The sequence below is a fragment of the Mixophyes fleayi genome, chromosome 1 (assembly GCF_038048845.1).
Source record: "Mixophyes fleayi isolate aMixFle1 chromosome 1, aMixFle1.hap1, whole genome shotgun sequence".
Taxonomy (NCBI): domain Eukaryota; kingdom Metazoa; phylum Chordata; class Amphibia; order Anura; family Limnodynastidae; genus Mixophyes; species Mixophyes fleayi.
This window is the reverse complement of record NC_134402.1, coordinates 218,443,080-218,462,097: the sequence shown is the minus strand read 5'-3', so window position 1 is coordinate 218,462,097 and position 19,018 is coordinate 218,443,080. Positions and strand designations below refer to the sequence as shown.

Here is a 19,018-nt window from a genome sequence, read left to right as displayed (position 1 = left end):
TTAATTACAAATGAATTACTTTTCAAAAAGAAAATAAGTCGACGCTAATCAGATATATTCTGTTTGAATGAAGTCAGATAACTGGAAAATGTAAATATTTTTAACTGTACCATATCCATAAAACACAAATCAGATTTAAGACTATTTGTTCACATTTCTATCTTGTTTCAAGGCATCTAAATAAATCTAACTTATTATCCATTACCCATAATTGTGGAGTCCACATTCCTAACTTGCCTCATGAGACCAAAATACGACACATTAGTGTCTCTACCCAACTTGTTATGGATTAACCCATGCTGTTACCATTACCACACGCCTACCAAGGTAGTAGATGCAGGAAGGTGGCATTGATTTTCAATAGTGCGTTATCAAGCATGAGCTTAGCAGCTTATGACATAATCAGGTCAGTGCTCAAGGAGCTCACACTGCTGGATGGAACAGTTGGCAGTATGGCACCCACAGCCTGCCCCCCAAAAAGCTGATAAACACCCGTTCAAGATAAGCCTTAGTAAGGAGTGTTGGAACTCGCTTAGGTTGTTCATTTTTAAATTTCTGAAGGGGAAGTTAAATCTGGGACTTTGTGGCAGGTCCCTAATTATTTAAATAAACTTTGGCGCAGGGAGGGTTAGTACCCAGCGCTGGAGGAATAAATCACTGGTGCTAGGCCCCGTGTATTAAGTGAATATTTAAAGGATATTTAAGAAATTCAGAATGTTTTAGATGTGTGCTGTGGTATTAGGAGGGCTTATATCTAGCCCACAGCCTTGAATGGGTTAAACCCTGTTAGAGTGTAGAAACATGTATTTAAATAAATTAATGGAAAATGTATTTTAAAGTATGCGGTGCTAAACGTCGGAGAGGGGGGGTGGTCTGCATGGTATAAAAGCATATATTTAAGTGCTTAATTAATCCAGGAGATGCAGAGCATCCTGGGGGTTCCAGGAGGCTGAGCCGCATGCTGAAGCTCTGAGGCCAGGCCAGGGGCTGCTGCTCCGGGATCTGGTCCCCCTCCCTTTGGTTCTATTTTCAGCCAGGGGGGAGAGCCAGACCCTGGGGCAAAGTCCTGGGAGTATTTTAGGGGGGAGATATAAAAGGTAAATCTCCCGCCTCAGACATTCTGGCACCAGGGAGGGGAGGAAGCCGAGTCACCCTCTCCCTGGCAGATGGTAGACGGGGTGGGGAAGGAGTACAGTTACAGAAGTTTTAAACTTCATCAATTGAAAATAAATAAATACACACATACTATTTCAAGGCTACTGTATGTCATGAGAAAAATAAATAACATTTGTTTGGGTAGATTATAAGATTCCAGGCAATACAAAACCAAGAAATGAGTCTGGTCTAAGCGGGTTAAAAATGTTCAGGTTTCATTGTACAGCGCTGCAGATCATTTGTGGTGCCTTATAAATAAGAGATAAGAATAATAATTTTGAGTAATAAATTCTAATTCTATGATCCCTTTATTACAAAATAAGATTCTGCTAGTTCTAGCTAGAACACAAGCTACTGGTAAGTTTACAGTCAACGTGTATAGCTACCTCCAAAATGTCCTATTTAAGGTGTATGCTGCATATTTAGGCCTCAGTAGTGTACTGTACGGAAAACTCTTTTTAGGCTGATATGGGCTACATTGACCCAATGGCAGCACTAAATTACCATTATCCAGCAGGAACCGTGACAAGGGCTTGTCGTCTGAAGTTCCGTTTATTACTTCAACACATTGCCATTAAAATAATATACGGATAATAATCTAAGAATCAGTGCAAGAACTTCAATTCTGTTTACCTCATACACAACAAAATGCTAATAGGGTCTGTCAATAGGAAGAGACATCAGTGCAATGGTTGTAGTGTAAACTCCAAACTGCTACGGTGATTTCCTTGTAAAAAGGGTCCATAAAAGAAAGATACATTCTATGATGAAGTTGGGGACATAGGTCACAACTAGTTTTCTATGTCCGTGTCACTGCTGCTCACAGTTTGCTCCAGTCCATTACAGTGGCCATTTTTGATGCCTTGATGATAAAAGCCATTCACCTGGCCTGTCCCCTTCTTACTGGAAACAAGATGAGGGGTCACAAACGTGCTGGGTCTTTTGAGGCTCAAGAAACTTCTCTGCATCTTGTGCTCCAGCATCATGTGATTTTGTGGAGACAGACCCAAGCAAGCTCTAGAAAAAAAACACAATGAGCGTCACAAAATGGAGCATGCATAACTATAAAGGTGAACAACAAGCTCCCAATATTATCGAGTAGTTTCTAGAAACATTAAATAAGGCAAAAAACTAGCAATCAAAAGTAAATGGTTTTAGAAGCCAGCTCTGTGCTGCAGATGGGCTATGCCCTCATAATAAATATCTACATTTTGAATGCAAAAGTAGCCACATATTACATTATTTTAGTGGCACTTCCATGTATTATAGCCTCTGTCAGTATGCATATTATATTACCATGTATCTGTAAATTGTGAGCTGGCTCTGTAGTGCCACACATTGCTCTGAGAACTTCTCAGGGTCTTTAACTATGTATGCATGTTCTAACCCTGGGTGCACACAGCAAATATCACAGGATATGCACAAATTCCAGAACATGTGCAGCATGTCAAACATCCCGTCTAGCCCAATTGTCCTGCGAGGCCGGGTTTTTGTTTTAGAAGATATGGCTGGGTTAAGTTAGCCCAACAAGCATTGATGGTTTTGTTTTTATGAATCGACAATTGCATTTCTGCACAATCATATTACTATAAAACTGGATGCACGCATTACAATCCGATTATTTTTCATCAGACCACAGGTCAAAAATTGAATGTTACTTCACAACACTCCAAATTTAACCTGATGGATCAGGAAGACATTTTCCATGCATGTGCATTGTAGAATCATTAGACCATCTCACCACTATTCCTTCAAGACTATATAACAAATTTTTCAAAGTTTGAGCTAAACATTCCAGTTTAAATGGATGGCAGGTAATAACCTGAGCCTAACCCATTTACAAATGCATAAACAGATCCTCACCAAATACAGAACACAAGCAGTACCTGAAGATATTCTCAATGCAGTTTCTCTGTCTGAAAAGAGCGTTCACTACAGGAGTACCCTCCGGCACAAGCGGGGCTTTACAGAGGAAGCTGAGAATGGACAGTACACTGTGGAAGGTCTGGTAGTGTTGGTCTCTTTCGGTGCAGAACGTTACTCTTTGGCAGATTTCAGTCAGCATCACCAAGTCTAGGATAATGGGACTAGCAAGTAGGGAGTCCTGTGAATAAAGGGAGATCAATTAAGTACGTTTCCCACATGAATTATTAAGATAAGCCTGGACAATGATACAATTTGTTATAAACCTAAAAACAAAAAAAGATGATCACTGAGAAGTTCTTGTAAAAGGCCCAATGACCTCTGGATTTTTTAAGGTCATAGAATTCTTCCAGTTATTGCAATATTTATTGTTCTTGTTTAAATTCTTTGTTTGGTGCTCATTTCAGAAAATAAAAGCGGAGGCCTCTAACCTACAACATAATAAATCCATATAATAGCAGACGCCTAATTACTCCTCTCCACAATATTACGTGTAACAAATTGTTTTCTTACAAATGAACAAGCGCAAGGTCCCAATGTTTGGAAAAAAATAAAAATGGAGGTAAAGACATTGGACATAAATGTATATTTACCTCACAGGTGTTGTGAATGACAATGGTGTTGGTTCCCCCCATCATTATTTCTGACATGTACTCATCCATTGCTCTCTTACTGTCTCCCACATATGGGACATATTTAATAACCACCTGAAAATAAACAGAAAGGACATATAGTAATCATCATCATCATCAATTTATATAGCGCCACTAATTACGCAGCGCTGTACAGAGAACTCATTCACATCAGTCCCTGCCCCATTGGAGCTTACAGTCTAAATTCCCTAATATACACACACACACTGACACAGACAGACAGAGAGGGAGACACTAGGGTCAATTTTGATAGCAGCCAATTAACCTACCAGTATGTTTTTGGAGTGTGAGAGGAAACCGGAGCACCCGGAGGAAACCCACGCAAACACGGGGAGAACATACAAACTCCACACAGATAAGGCCATGGTCAGGAATTGAACTCATGACCCCAGCGTTGTGAGGCAGAAGTGCTAACCACTTAGCCACCGTGCTGCCCGTAATCTACCAAAGGAAGAACCATAATTGAAACAGTTGGTACTAGCAATATGGCAGACAGGAAAATTAACAACTGCAGATGCTAAATATATATATATATATATATATATATATATATATATATATATATATATATATATATATATATATATATATATATTCAATATATTAAAGCATCAATGTAACATTAGCTAACTACCTTTTAAGCATGCATCTGATAGACATCTTTCTTAGCAGTCCTCCTACAAATCATTATTATCTTTCAAAATATCTCTAGAGGGCCAGATAAGTATGGCTGCCAGTCACACACACAGACTCACAGCATGTCAAGTGATGGCAGGCGGGAGAATTTATACAGTGCAGACAGTGCTCAGAGGGGCATTCCATAGCCATCTGCTCACTACATCATATGCCATGTGACTGTAGCTGCATGGTAATAATTAGGCATTAAGAAAATAGTGCTGAACTATAAATCATTAATAGCAGCCTGAAGAACTTATAGCCTACCACACTAATTTATGTTAAAAGGCCTAATTTTTTCCTTTAATTGTTGCTTTAATTTGAAATGGAATCGGAAAAGATCCTTCTGCAGAAAACTGCTGATCAAGCTGAGAAATGCGTTAAGGAGTTCTATTTACTTGACCAGCATACTCTTTTAATGGAGATCTTCCGTGGCTACTTATTTTAGTGGATATAGATTACTACCCTATCAGGAAAAATGTGGAGTCAGGACTATATTCCTTAGGAGTGTTTGAGATCTTATTACTGTCTGTCTTTTTGGCTTCTGAGCTAATTGGGCTGGACTGCTCCCAAATGATTTACCCACATCTATATATTATTTATCAGACCCTCTACTAAGGATTTTTATTAAGCTGTGACTATGTTCCTGATATACTGTTTTGGTTTTATCCAACTAAACTTCTACAGAGCGGCTTTTTATCTTGGCCGTTGCTAGTAGCAGCTTTTTATCTTGGCCGTTACTAGTACACGCATACTTGTCTACTCTTCCACACGTCATGGAGGCTTCCAAATTTGGGAGGGTCCTCCCAAACGACCAGGCACCCTCCAAAATCCCAGGTGGAGTCAGGACTTAATGGTACAATATGTGTCAACAGCACGCCCCGCTGCACAATATCATTAATAGTGGCTTTGCATAGGAGGGAAGAGGCCATGGTGACGATCTCGTCACCACAGCCCCTCCTGTAGATGCCACCTGACCTCCCCTATGCAATGTCCCCAGGGGGAGACACTAAAAGTTGGCAAGTATGAGTACACTTAAAAGCAGCAGTGAAATGAATTTTCAAAACAGGAATGGAAAATTTCAACATTTGTACATAAGTTATATGTGCTCCTTAATATCTTTTAAGACAAAGTGTGGGAATAGGCCTTTGTCTGATTAAAATAAGTTCTAGCATCAAATAACTAAATACCACTAGCAGATGACTAAACCATTAAGCCATGATATAAAAGCAGTGAGGTAAGTTGTGATGGAAAAAGACAACCTGCAATAAATGCTAGTTACAAAATCACCTTTTAGATTAAAGTATTTGCTGTACACATCCAGATAATAGAAGCCATGCTCCTAACATGACAAACAATTAACAAATTACAACTTTTTCTAAAACAACCATTAGATGACCATATATTTAAAAAAGCTTCACCCAATTAAAATGGCATAGTACTCACACAGTGGTCTGGTTTCTCATTTGGTCCATAGAGAATAGGGTTAGACTGGACCATGTCATCCACCACATTGCTTTTGGAGATCTCCTTGGAGCGGAACTGCTGGGGAGCAGAAAGGTTCTTCCCATCATTATTACCCAGGTGGTTATAACTCACTATGGACACCGTCTGTGAATGGATGAGCAGAAATTAAACGTAAGCGATGGTAGGACAGGCTTACTTACACCTAGTCCAAATATGATAAAGCTAAATTCACTGAGCACACAGCAGTGAATCACAGCAATAGCTACAGTCTTATTATTCCAGTGCTATGATTACAGAGCTCATCTTGTGGAAAGTTATTTGATACACAACTTCAGATATCTGTCAATTTACTAAAACAGTGACAAATAGCAAGCCTAAGGAGGGTCCCAGAGTTAACCTTTTGCATGCTGTTCTAGTTACCTTTAAGCCAGCACTGACAAGAAAATCCACCAGGACTGATTTGATCTTGGTCTGTCCAGACTTAAAGTCATCTCCACCAATAAACACAGAGTGCCGTATTGCCAGTTCAATTGCTCCAGGAACAAATGTGTTTTGGGGGGAACCATTTATGTAGGCACAGCCTTCCAAGATGCTAGCTACTGCAAACATTGTAGAAGGAGACACCTCAAGTCCAAGCTGTGCAGGATAAAAGAAAAAGAAGAAAAGTTAAAAAGCTACTAAAGACATCTACACATTCTATGCATCAGAATTTTTTAAAAAATAGACCGACAACCAGAAACAAATGATTTCAATTGAATTTCTGGTTATTAAAAAAAAAAAAGTTAACCCCTTTGGAAATTTATTTTTCTGTTTATTGTAAAAGATATAAGGCAATTTCAGATACTTTTTAATATCCTCTAGAGCAGGCCTGTCCAACCTGCGGCCCTCCAGGTGTTGTGAAACTACAAGCCCCAGCATGCTTTGCCGGTAGACAACCAGTTGATAGCTGGAAGGGCATGCTGGGACTTGTAGTTTCACAACACCTGGAGGGCCGCAGGTTGGACAGGTCTGCTCTAGAGCAGCGTTTGTCAAACTCAGTCCTCAGGACCCCTAACAATAATTTTCCTTTTCACCTGGAAAACATGAACCACCACCTGTGGATCTGTTACAATGTGTCAGTCAGTAATGAATACACCGGTGTTAAAGCAAGAAGATATGGAAAACATGCACTGTTATGGGTCCTGAGGACCAGGTTTAAGAGACGCTGCTCTAGAGCAGATGCGCCCAAACTCAGTCCTCAAGAGCTACCAACAGTTCATGTTTTCAGGATTACTTTAATCGTGCACAGGTGAATTCATCTATTTGGCTGGGTCAGTAATTATCCCACTTGTTTCTACAGACAGAAAACAGGTCATGTTTTCTGAGTACTGAGATTCAACACCTCTGTCCATCATAAAAAAATGAAGATATGGCAGAACTTTGAATTTGTTCAGAATGCCCTCCAAAAACTCAGTATCTGTGTGAGAAGGGCACTTGAGGGATACCACTAACATTCTTATAGCAATTCTGAGAAAGCTAAAGACTTCCATGGCAGTGATGGGAGAAACTGAATATAGAACAATTGCCCAGGTAGGAAATAAATCTGATTTATGGGAGTATGACAAAAACGGTTGTAAAAAAAACCCACAGGAAATCTTCCATTTTCAAGAAGTCATGTGGGAGACCAACATACCAAGAGCAGGAGGATAGCCAAACACTAGCCCTAGCGAATGTGGTGAAACTTGTCAAACCAGAGAAAAAAAATTGGATGGCAAAACTTGGGAGGAAATTAAATTATAGATCATTATATGATCAGTAGTAGGAACTCATAAATAAATCCATACTGATTCCACAATGTAAAAAATAAAAGTGAAAAATGACAAGGCAACAGTTGCAAAGTATATAGTGACTAAAAGCAGTAAATATCTCAGGTACACAATATAAAATAATAGTATGGGAGAGATGCCGTTTCTAGAGATCAGACATCAAGTATCTAAAATTTTATGACAATAAACAAGATGTTTTGCGAAACATAACCAAAAGCTAAAACAAATCTAAAATGTACCTAACGCTAAAGCAACTGTCCATGTTTTCAAGACAGAGGACTTTGGCCATCATTCCGTATCACCTGATATGCTGAGGAGGAGGGATGGGGCAGTGGGGATACAACCCATTAGAAGCAATAATTTCATAATTGTTGATCTTTGTTTTCAGCAGATCTACCATCCTAGATTTATCTTTGTCCACCTCTAATTTTGTTCCACTAGTGGAGCATCACTAATTTGTTTATAAAGAAACAAGTTTGTGGTTTCAAATTCATACTTTTTACCTTTTCTTTTAGTGTACAAAGTGACTTACGGTCATGTAGACATGTTTAGGCAGAAAGAACAGCAGCAGAAATAAACCAATTAATGTGTCACTTCACACAAATTTCTATAACACATACTAGAGTTACACAACAATGTATTATGTAAAAACTCTTGGATTTTTCTTTTCCCTCAACGTGTGAGTCAGCAAAAATGACTCATGTTTAGCACTGAAGGATGAGAAGTCCATAGGTCTGTGCTGAGATCAGGACTAATGATGAAACTTGAACCTTGGAAATGCAGATAGACAACTGCACCATGGAGTCACCACTCTGAACCAACCCGATGACTGGAAACAAGAAGATTGGGAGGAACTATACTGCTCATATCTTCATTCCCCACACTACAAACACATACCTACTCTTGGACTTTTCATACCCATTACAATGTACATCCTACTAATTGGTTAAAGTGGCACTAATTCACATGGAAGCTTTATTTTATTCTATTATCACACACCCTTAACTTACAGTCTTCAAAGTCAACTGGAAGTACACAACAATGAAGCACCAGGAGAGTTTAATGCACAATAGCTTGCAGTTCATACAATAAGGCTACAAGTAATGTCTAATACTTTAAATAACCTTTTGTACCCAAAATGTGAAAATAAAAAAGGAAACCGCACAAGCTTGCCCCACATTAATAGAAATGTGGGAGATCTCTAATCTAGGACACTGACTCTCTGCACTAAAGGGGTCCTTGCAAAAATCAGGCCCCAACAAAAATTTGGTCAGACTTTGAATACGCCACAGCCATTAAGGAGAGCACAGAAATTGGCGGTGACCCAGCTCTATCTAAGGTTTGGCCAAAATGAGAGAATTGTAAAGTGCATATTCAACAAATGATCCTTGATGGATCCCAGTGGCAGGATTGCCGATCTGCCAGCTCTTTACATTGCGGTTCCATAAAACCTGCTAATGTGAGAGGTCTATGTCAGAGCAGTCATTCATTCTGCAACTAGGTCATTGCTCATGTCCCATCAGTGTCAGCAGAGGGCGCTGTTATCACTGAAATTGTGTACCGTGTATACGCTGAAGGTTAATAGAACTAGACCCTGTATGGTATATAATAAAATAAATATGTGTATACAGGTATGTGAAAAAGAAAGATTTCAGTTTATATAGCAACTGTTTTTTACAAACAGATGTTTGTTTACTATATTAAATTTTCCATCAAGTGTCAGCAACATGTTCCTTTTTATCAATATATTATACATTTCAATTATTCTCTTGGGAATGTTTCTTTGTATTATCTGTGATTATGTTTAATTATGTATTGCACATATCAAATTTATCCTGCAAAAGTTATTTAAGCCCTGTGTTTTTTATGCCATATTTTATGGTGTGTCTGTCAGATTGCTTTCTGATGAATATACCCATACAATGCTTTTAATAATGTAGCCTCTAATCATTCAACATTCCAATCCTCTGAGTGGCTCATTTCCACAACACATAGGGGGGGATTTCAATTCAATGTGCAGCCCCTGATAGAGCCTCACGTAATGTGCACCTGCACAATTCCAGGTATTACAGTAAGTAAAACATTGTTGATATTGGCTTTCACAGAAAAATGACAAAGGTTTCACTAGCCTAATAGCCTGTGTGATTCCAACAGAACATTGCTAGTAATTGATTTCCCCCCAGCAGAGAAGGATCCATCAGCAGCAGACCTACCTGGACGATTTATATTCTGTTAGGATATAACACTATAAACAGTGTCACTGTATGAACTTTCTTATGGAATCTGTTTGATACCTCCCCACTGTAAACTACAGAGTATATTACTATACCAAGACGAACTAGGAGATTTAAAATAGCACTCGCCTCTATAGCTTTTAGCAAGTTATCAGCAGTATCGTTAATTCCTGGGATCACATCACAGAACCGTTCTGTGTTTGCGGTCCACAACACAATAACTTTGTCTACTCCGCTAGTTCTCTTAAAATCTTGAATATCTTCACGAATTTTCTGAACCTGGAAATAAAGCAGAGCAGTCAGTCAAGTAGAGAGGAAAAATAAATCACTTTATTTCAAACTAGGTATTCAAAAGATAAACAAATAAAATATGATATACCTTTAACAAGTGGAATATTACTAGAAAAGAAAATGGCTAAATAGATACCAAGTTTAATCTCCACGGTAGACTTGTTCTACCTGAATAAAATGTGAACATTAAATATTTAATGCATTTAAAATCTGAAAGAAAAACCCCATTTCAATTTATTTACACAGGTTCGGTCTTCAAGATTATCACTAGGATATCTTAGACCAGTGGTTCCCAAACTGTGCGCCTAGGCTCCCTGGGGTGCCCTGGAGATCTCACAGGGGTGCCTGGGCCAGGGCCAGTGGTAAGCAAGGTGGGGGACTACTTGGTAATTATTTTGGCTTAGGGGTGCCTTGAAAAATTTTTGGAGACCCTAAGGGTGCCTAGAACTGAAAAAGTTTGAAATCCACTGTCTTAAACCATTTCCCTCACCACCATCTTCTATCCCTTCCAATCTACCTATATTTTATTTAATTTGTTCCATTGGTTGTACATACACTCGTTTTTTCTAACAGTTGTATTGTATAGATATACAACTTAATTCTGTTATAATATCTCAGATTTGGTTACTGATTATATCAGACAACTGTTAAAGAGTTTAAAAAAATGTCAACAGGGTCCGATTTATTTATAATATCCAAATAATGTTAATATATGCCTAAACTCCTGCAAATATCTGAATGAACAGCAAATGAGGATGTCTTGCTTGTTTCATTCCCAAAACGTTTAAGGAAAAATACAGCCACCATTGTAAAAAATAAAATAAAACAATATATCCTCCATTCCCAATATACACTGATCAGTCACAACATAAAAATCACTGACAAGTGACGTGACTAACAATGATTATCTTGTTACAATGGCACCTGCCAAGGGATGGAATATATTAGGTAGCAAGGGAACAGGGAGTTCTTGAAGTTGATGTGCTGGAAACAGGAAATATGGGCAAGCGTAAGGATCTGAGCGACTCTGACAAGGGGCAAATTGTGATGGCTAGGTGACTGGTCAGAGCATCTCCAAAACAGCAGGTCTTGTGGGGTGTTCCCAGTATGCAGTGGTTAGTACCTACCAAAAGTGGTCCAAGGAAGGACAAACTGTGAACCGGTGTCAGGGTCATGGGCGACCAAGGCTCATTAATGCTGTTGGGGTGCGAAGGCTAGCCTGTCTGTTCCAATCACATAAAAGAGCCACTATAGCACAAACTGCTTAAAAAGTTAATGCTGCCTATGATAGAAAGTTGTCAGAACACAGTACATCACAGCTTGCTGTGTAGTGGCAGACCGGTCTGTGTCCATGCTGACCTCTGTCCACTCACGTGCCTACAATTAGGCACGTGAGCACCAGAACTGGACCATGAAGCAGTGGAAGAAGGTGGCCTGGTCCAATGAATCCTGTTTTATTTATCATGTGGATGGCCAGGTGTGTGTGTCATTTACCTGGGGAAGAGATGGTACCAGGATGCACTATAGGAAGAAGGCAAACCAGCAGAGGCAGTGTGATGTTCTGGGCAATGTTCTGCTGGGATACCTTGGATCCTGGCATAAATGTCACTTTGCCACATACCATCTATCTAAACATTGTTGCAGAACAAGTACACCCCTTCATGGCAATGGATGATGGCCTCATGATACAGGCTGGCAGTGGCCTCTCAGCAGGATAATGCACCCTGCAAAATTTGTTCAGGAATGGTTTGAGGAACATGACAAAAAGTGTTGACTTGGCCTCCAAATCCCCCAGATCTCAATCCGATCAAGCATCTATGTGATGTGCTGGAAAAACAAGTCCGAGCCATGGAGGCCCCATCTCGTAACATACAGGACTTAAAGGATCTGCTGCTAAAATCTTGGTGCCAAATACACCAGGACACCTTCAGAGGTCTTGTGGAGACCATATTAGGCAGGTGGTTTTAAAGTTGTGGCTGATCAGTGTATATAATACAAAAAATGTAAGCCTCCAATTTAGAGTTCTACCATATAATTTGTAGTCCAAGAGAAGAACAAGATAGATATTAAGTACATTTTATGTATCAGAACTGTGGTTTTGTTCACCTGTTCCTCTTTAGTGCCATGGATGACATGGTCCGCCCTGTCTTCCTGATTGGCTGCAATGAATTCAGGAATGTAGATTGAAGGTCTGGGTTGCATCTTCTCCATGAAAGGTCTTAGCTGCTCCTGAAGCTGCCAATCAAGAACTTCTGCTCTCCTCATGGCATCCGCCAGGTTCAAAGAAGAGATATCCCAACCTAAGACCATTATGGTAAATTACAGTAAATGCATATAAACACATTTAACCAAAAGACTTCTGTTCACAATTTACAAAAAGGAATCCATCACGTTCTGGCACTAGCAACACATACAATAATTATTTTTTTGGCCACTAGGTGGCATGGTATGGTCCTAGTACGGCGGTTCCCAAACTGCGCGCCGCGGCTCCCAGGGGTGCCGCGGCGCTGTCACTGGGGTGCCGCGGGCCAGACATAAAAAAAAACAGCTGTCACTGAATATCGTCAGTAACAAGATGCAGGAGAGAGGAGGCTGCTGGGTCCTGGCGCCCGACGGATTGGCAAGTTTCTGTGTTTTTTTTTTTTTTATGGCTGGCGCGGGGCAGAGTGAGAGGGATTGTGGCATAGGAGGGGGACAGAGGATGGTGACAGCGGGACAGAGGTTGGTGACAGAGGATGGTGACAGCGGGACAGAGGTTGGTGACAGAGGATGGTGACAGCGGGACAGAGGTTGGTGACAGTGGAGGGGGACACAGCGTGAGAGCGGCAGTGGAGGGGGACACAGCGTGAGAGCGGCAGTGGAGGGGGACACAGCGTGAGAGCGGCAGTGGAGGGGGACACAGCGTGAGAGCGGGCAGAGGAGGGGGACACAGCGTGAGAGCGGGCAGAGGAGGGGGACACAGCGTGAGAGCGGGCAGAGGAGGGGGACACAGCGTGAGAGAGGGCAGAGGAGGGGGGACAGCGTGAGAGAGGGCAGAGGAGGGGGGACAGCGTGAGAGAGGGCAGAGGAGGGGGGACAGCGTGAGAGAGGGCAGAGGAGGGGGGACAGCGTGAGAGAGGGCAGAGGAGGGGGGACAGCGTGAGAGAGGGCAGAGGAGGGGGGACAGCGTGAGAGAGGGCAGAGGAGGGGGGACAGCGTGAGAGAGGGCAGAGGAGGGGGGACAGCGTGAGAGAGGGCAGAGGAGGGGGGACAGCGTGAGAGAGGGCAGAGGAGGGGGGACAGCGTGAGAGAGGGCAGAGGAGGGGGGACAGCGTGAGAGAGGGCAGAGGAGGGGGGACAGCGTGACAGAGCAGAGGAGGGGGGACAGCGTGACAGAGCAGAGGAGGGGGGACAGCGTGACAGAGCAGAGGAGGGGGGACAGCGTGACAGAGCAGAGGAGGGGGGACAGCGTGACAGAGCAGAGGAGGGGGGACAGCGTGACAGAGCAGAGGAGGGGGGACAGCGTGACAGAGCAGAGGAGGGGGGACAGCGTGACAGAGCAGAGGAGGGGGGACAGCGTGACAGAGCAGAGGAGGGGGGACAGCGTGACAGAGCAGAGGAGGGGGGACAGCGTGACAGAGCAGAGGAGGGGGGACAGCGTGGCAGAGGGGGCAGTGTGAGAGAGGGCAGTGTGTCTGGATGCAGAGGGGGCAGAGTGTCTGGATGCAGAGGGGGCATTTTTGCATACAACTAAATAAGTATTTCTGTCCTGACCTAAATACTTATTACAATTTTTTGACCCAACTACTTCTAAAACAGGACTGCTCAATAATTATTTTGGAGGGGTGCCTTGAAAAAATTTGGAGACTCTAAGGGTGCCGCGAACTGTAAAAGTTTGGGAACCACTGTCCTAGTACCTTCTACAGATACGATTGATGTTTACTATAAAGCATTTAGATATCACGTTGGGGGGGAGGGGAGGGGGTCGTCACAAAAAGTACCCTACATAAAAGCAGAGTTTATTTTTATTTCATACACCAACATACACACAACTATAGCTTACCATCAAAGACAATGTCATTAGGGTGTACCATAGGAAGAAGGTCACGGAAAGGTATATGTACATCTCCATTAGGCCCACTACCTAAACACACTGTGGATGATTGAAACAATGACCCATAATAATTGGCCACCTGGAATAAGAAAAGCAATACAAAAGGTAAAACAGGTAAATCTATATACAGACAGAAGTTCAGCAGTAGCTGTGCACTCAATAACCTAGTATAGGAAAAGATAGACCTTCACCTGGAATTCTGATAATCCTATCACCAGTATAGATGTGAACTAAAGATATTGTAGTGACGGGTGTCCTACAATTGCTGTGTTCTTTGCAGTACACATTAAAACTGAAGTACAGTAAATCAACAGCAGTGGTTTATCATGGGCTTATTTAAACAGTGATTCCTTTAACCTGATATATAACTGCATTCTTCAGAAGTACATAGATGTATCCAATTAGAAATAAACTCAGGTCAATATAAAAATATATTAGCTTATTTATTTTGGAATACATACAGGATATAAAAAATATAAAAATGTGAGAATAATGTAGTTCTCAAATAATTATATAGTGATGACCATCCCAGATTGACAGTACCAGTTGTGGATAAAAGAGAAGGCTGTTTACCTTCTTCCCTGTCTTGGTCATCCATGAAAGACCCATTCGATTGGCCAACACTGCGGCAGTAACTGTGGTCCCATTGTTTCCACCCCAGCCAACTAGCATGACTCCAAGTTTAGGTACTTTTCTCTCTGTCCTGAAAGTGAACTTGGTGGAACACGGTTTGACCTGTGGACAAATCAAGATACATTTCTGAATGAGCTTCTATTAAACATGAATATACTTACTACGCATCCAACTGGAGATGTGTGTAGATTGCTTGTATAATAAGTACGGACATCACAAGATTGATGTAAGATAACAAATGTGACTTGTATTGAGTAGAGCTAAACAAAATGCACTTTAAAAAAATGTAGTAGATTTGTATTATCAGGCATTTGAGTAAGATTACAATATTAATTACTTTTTTAATTTTATTAGCAGTGCATATCTGCCTAATCTTCCCCCAAAGCCATCATTTGTGAAAAATAGATTAACTTATTTTTATTCATATTACTTCTGCCTATAGTTTGAGTATTTGTAGCAATATTTCAGCGAGAATGGATTAGGCAGAAGATCTTAGCAGTATTCAAAGGTGTTTTACAGACATCGGTCTCATATAGCAATGCTATGCATGTTTTGTGGATACATGCAATATTTATAGAGTAAGGGCAGTTAGCATAGAAAGCCAATTTCAGTTTAAATATTAAACAAATAAACCTTAAAGGATTCACAAGTCTAGTAAGCCAACAAAGAATAGAAGATAAGTATCTAAATGGGCAAGCTTCTTTTTATAACTTTATACACCAATACAAATCATTACATTTCTCAAAACAAGATGTGCTGTACATATAATGCCTATATCAAGTCATAGCTGCAAACCAGATTGCACACATTCACATTACAATATATAAAGTTTTGTGTTCATGTCACTCATTTGCACTAAATGTCAATGTTCTGATGTTAGGATCTCAGGGAAACATCTGAGCAATTTAATGGTGAACAAGAATACATGAGTGAAATGTGCAAATGAAAAGGAGACATAGCTATCTTTAGCAACTCTGAAATCTTCCCAGATTACATCATGATGAGGCTAGAATACAACCATATGTGTAAGAAAGTGGTTAAATAATAATATAAAATTATGGCTGTTGCAAAAGCAGTTTGTAAATCTTAATTCCTAATGTAAGGAAGACTGTTTCAGGTCTTGGATATGTCACCGGTTTTGTAATTTAAGCAATTTTACATACTAAAAGTCTGGTTTATACACAAACCCATCAAAGAAAAAAAACAAAAAAACGTTTGATGAAGGCAAATCCTTTGTTTAATATGCATTGTCATCATTACCTTACCTTGGAAACGCCGTTTTCTTCATAGACTTGTGTAGTAGTATAATGATAATCAGCTTCTATAACATCGTTTAAGTATCGCACGTTTGGGCTTTCAACCTTGAAATTGTCTGCCATGTTTAAACTGTGGGAGGGGGGGGGGGTAAGCATTGTAAATCATCAATGTAAGACTCAAAATGTTAAGTAGTAAGAAAATCAATAGTTTCTGCAATAATATATAAAACAACTTAGTACGGTAATTACCCCTCAATAATGGCAATTTAAGAAAGTGGAAAATCTGTGGACACACAGCTTTAATATTTGCATTTATTCATCTACCTAGGGCATTGATGGATGCACGCCCACAGTCTGCTTTCTATTAATATATACCTACTTGTGGGTCTGAAAAGAAAAAGTTTCATCCTGCCACCACTTTGAGTCCTCTCCCTTTCATGAATTTCATCATTACAGTTGTTTTGCTACCTAAAAAACTGCTTTAGGTTAATTTATGTTTTATTTTATTTATGAGAGTGAGGAGAAATTGGGCCTGAGGAAACCTTTTGTGTGGAAGGAAGATGTGCAACTATACAGGGAATGCTCCCAGGAAATGCACCATCTCCCCCACTAGAATACTCAGGTCGTGCTAACTATAATCTCAGGATTTTTCTATATGGGTAAATGTACCTAGCCCAGAGTCAGCAAAGAACACCCACAAACCTTCACTAACATCACCATTTTTGGCCACAAAATTATTCCCTGTAAAAACAAATGTATTTGTGAAAATGATGTGTGCACAGTAGAAGGATTTTTCATTTTCTAGTAAATGACCTATTCTGCATTCTGGAATATCATGTTACAAGTTCTTAGATAAAAGAATACAGACACAATGAAGTAGACAACATGTACCGAATTCTATGCCTTTGCTTCAGTTACTATAAACTTCTTTGCACATTCCTTGGTGATTTCTATAAACTTAAAGTGTCTTAATTGGTGCTCTCCAGGCATTTGTTTAAATTTAACCTTTTTTTCAGCTTTAAGGGATCAGAAACATGAAATAATAATGCTCGCAAATCATTTTAGCATTTGGAAAGCTTAAAGTTACCAGGTTTTACTGCAGTAAAAATAGAAAGTGAATGAGATATCTACCATCTTTTCCATCTGAAATTACATAGGTCACCTGAAAATCCCCAGCTCATAGCTGGTTAAATAAGAAACAACTTTATATATAAATATTGTCAGAAAATTGAATAAAACATTTGTAAATTAACTTATCATTTGGGGAATAGGGGAAGAGTTTTCTGCAAGCTGAGTTTTTACTTTATCACCTATTATTCACTTAAGCAGCACATGATACCTTATGCAATAATACATACTATATAACCAGTCTGGCCACCATAAACAAGTCATTGAGTTTAGTTAGCCTTTAGCTATGCAAAAAAAAAAAAAAGAAGGATGGTCTCCCAGCTCAACTACTCACATAGGCATTTATAGTTTATTGCAAGATTAGTACATTGTATAAGAGATAATCGCTCTCTTGCACAGTATCCTTGTGGTTTACATAAATGTCATCTTTGGCAGGATGCTGAAGTTTGCTTCATATTCTATATATGTATTATATATATGCAACTGACCACCTGTGTTTCGATTGGTGGTCCAACTGCATTTAGCCCTTGTAAAACTACAGCTACTTATTCAAAAGGATAAAATATGGTGAATGTGCCAACTTTGTCACCTGACTTCATGCCCTAGCTCATGTCATGCCAGGGTGAATACTATTGAGATTTCTGTAAGAAACCCTCTTTAGTGTTAATCTAATGTTAAATCAGTGATACAACTTGATTTAATCCTTTAAAAATAAAATTTTCTGAATAAGAAGCTGGAGCATAAATAAGCAGCTAACTTCAGCCTCATATCTGTGGGTTATAGTTAATAAGGGTCATTGCTAGTAAGTGCTATTGTCCCTGGCTGACAACACAGGAGCTAGGTGTGTACATGAAGCACCTGACAGTCATCGCTTCAGGTACAAGTGGAGCTGGAAGAGCCCCGGGGAGGAGACAAGACATCTGTGGGAGGAACTAGTCTCAAATGAATGAACAAACGCCACGCTACCCAGGCCTGGGGATATCGGCTGGGGGAACTAGTGCAGAACAGGAGCGTGGAGATTTACATAAAATTATTACGTTATATTATATATAAACACGCTTATGCCGCTATCTAACTTCAATATTGTGAAACGCTCCAGACATTATGTCCAGTCTAAATTTTGACACAGGCACCAAGATAAAGCTTTGAACCGTGCTGCAGTCATATGAATGTAGAAGTATATAAACTATTGAGCACTTACCAGTTGTACCAGGAGCTTACAGCAGAAGAGTATGCCGGCTGAGCTGAAGCCTGCTTGTAATGTACGCCTTCAGCTTACAGCTTCATGTCAGCCTTCCTCTTCCCCTCCCACCCAGGCACATCTCTCCACTTTCTGGCCACCCCCACCCGGTCACTCCGCCTTCTGTTACACAAACCGAGATACGTGGGGGGGGGGGGGGGGTTGGAAATATATGCGTGACATTTACTGACTTAGGTCGTGGGTTTGGCACTTTAGGTGGAAGTATGCACACTGAGGCAAAGGTGCACTTACATCATCACGAATGACGTCTAAATGAGCTCAGGAGTATCATGAGCTTTTTGTTACTTGAATCAGTTTCAGAATACAGCTGTCTCGAACATTTATGTGTTATCTTTGAAACAGTAAATATTTTTTGCAAGAAATGGTTTCCTCCTTACAATCATCTCTCCAGGCCCGGCGCTCCCATTAGGCAAGGTTAGGCACTTGTCTAGGGCGCCGGGCTCT

The 19,018-nt window shown here is 40.4% G+C and overlaps 1 protein-coding gene across 1 annotated transcript; it reads right to left on the bottom strand.

The window, feature by feature from the left end:
• Positions 1-1,444: 1,444 nt before the first annotated feature.
• On the bottom strand, positions 1,445-18,645 carry ISYNA1 (inositol-3-phosphate synthase 1). The gene is made up of 11 exons (XM_075205292.1): positions 18,515-18,645; positions 16,195-16,315; positions 14,870-15,031; positions 14,246-14,375; positions 12,310-12,503; positions 10,042-10,191; positions 6,294-6,509; positions 5,853-6,017; positions 3,672-3,785; positions 3,042-3,259; positions 1,445-2,172 (listed from the first exon to the last, which is right to left on the bottom strand). The coding sequence occupies exons 2-11, from the start codon at positions 16,306-16,308 to the stop codon at positions 1,947-1,949; spliced, it is 1,689 nt and encodes a 562-aa protein (XP_075061393.1). The 5' UTR covers positions 16,309-16,315; positions 18,515-18,645; the 3' UTR covers positions 1,445-1,946.
• Positions 18,646-19,018: the final 373 nt, after the last annotated feature.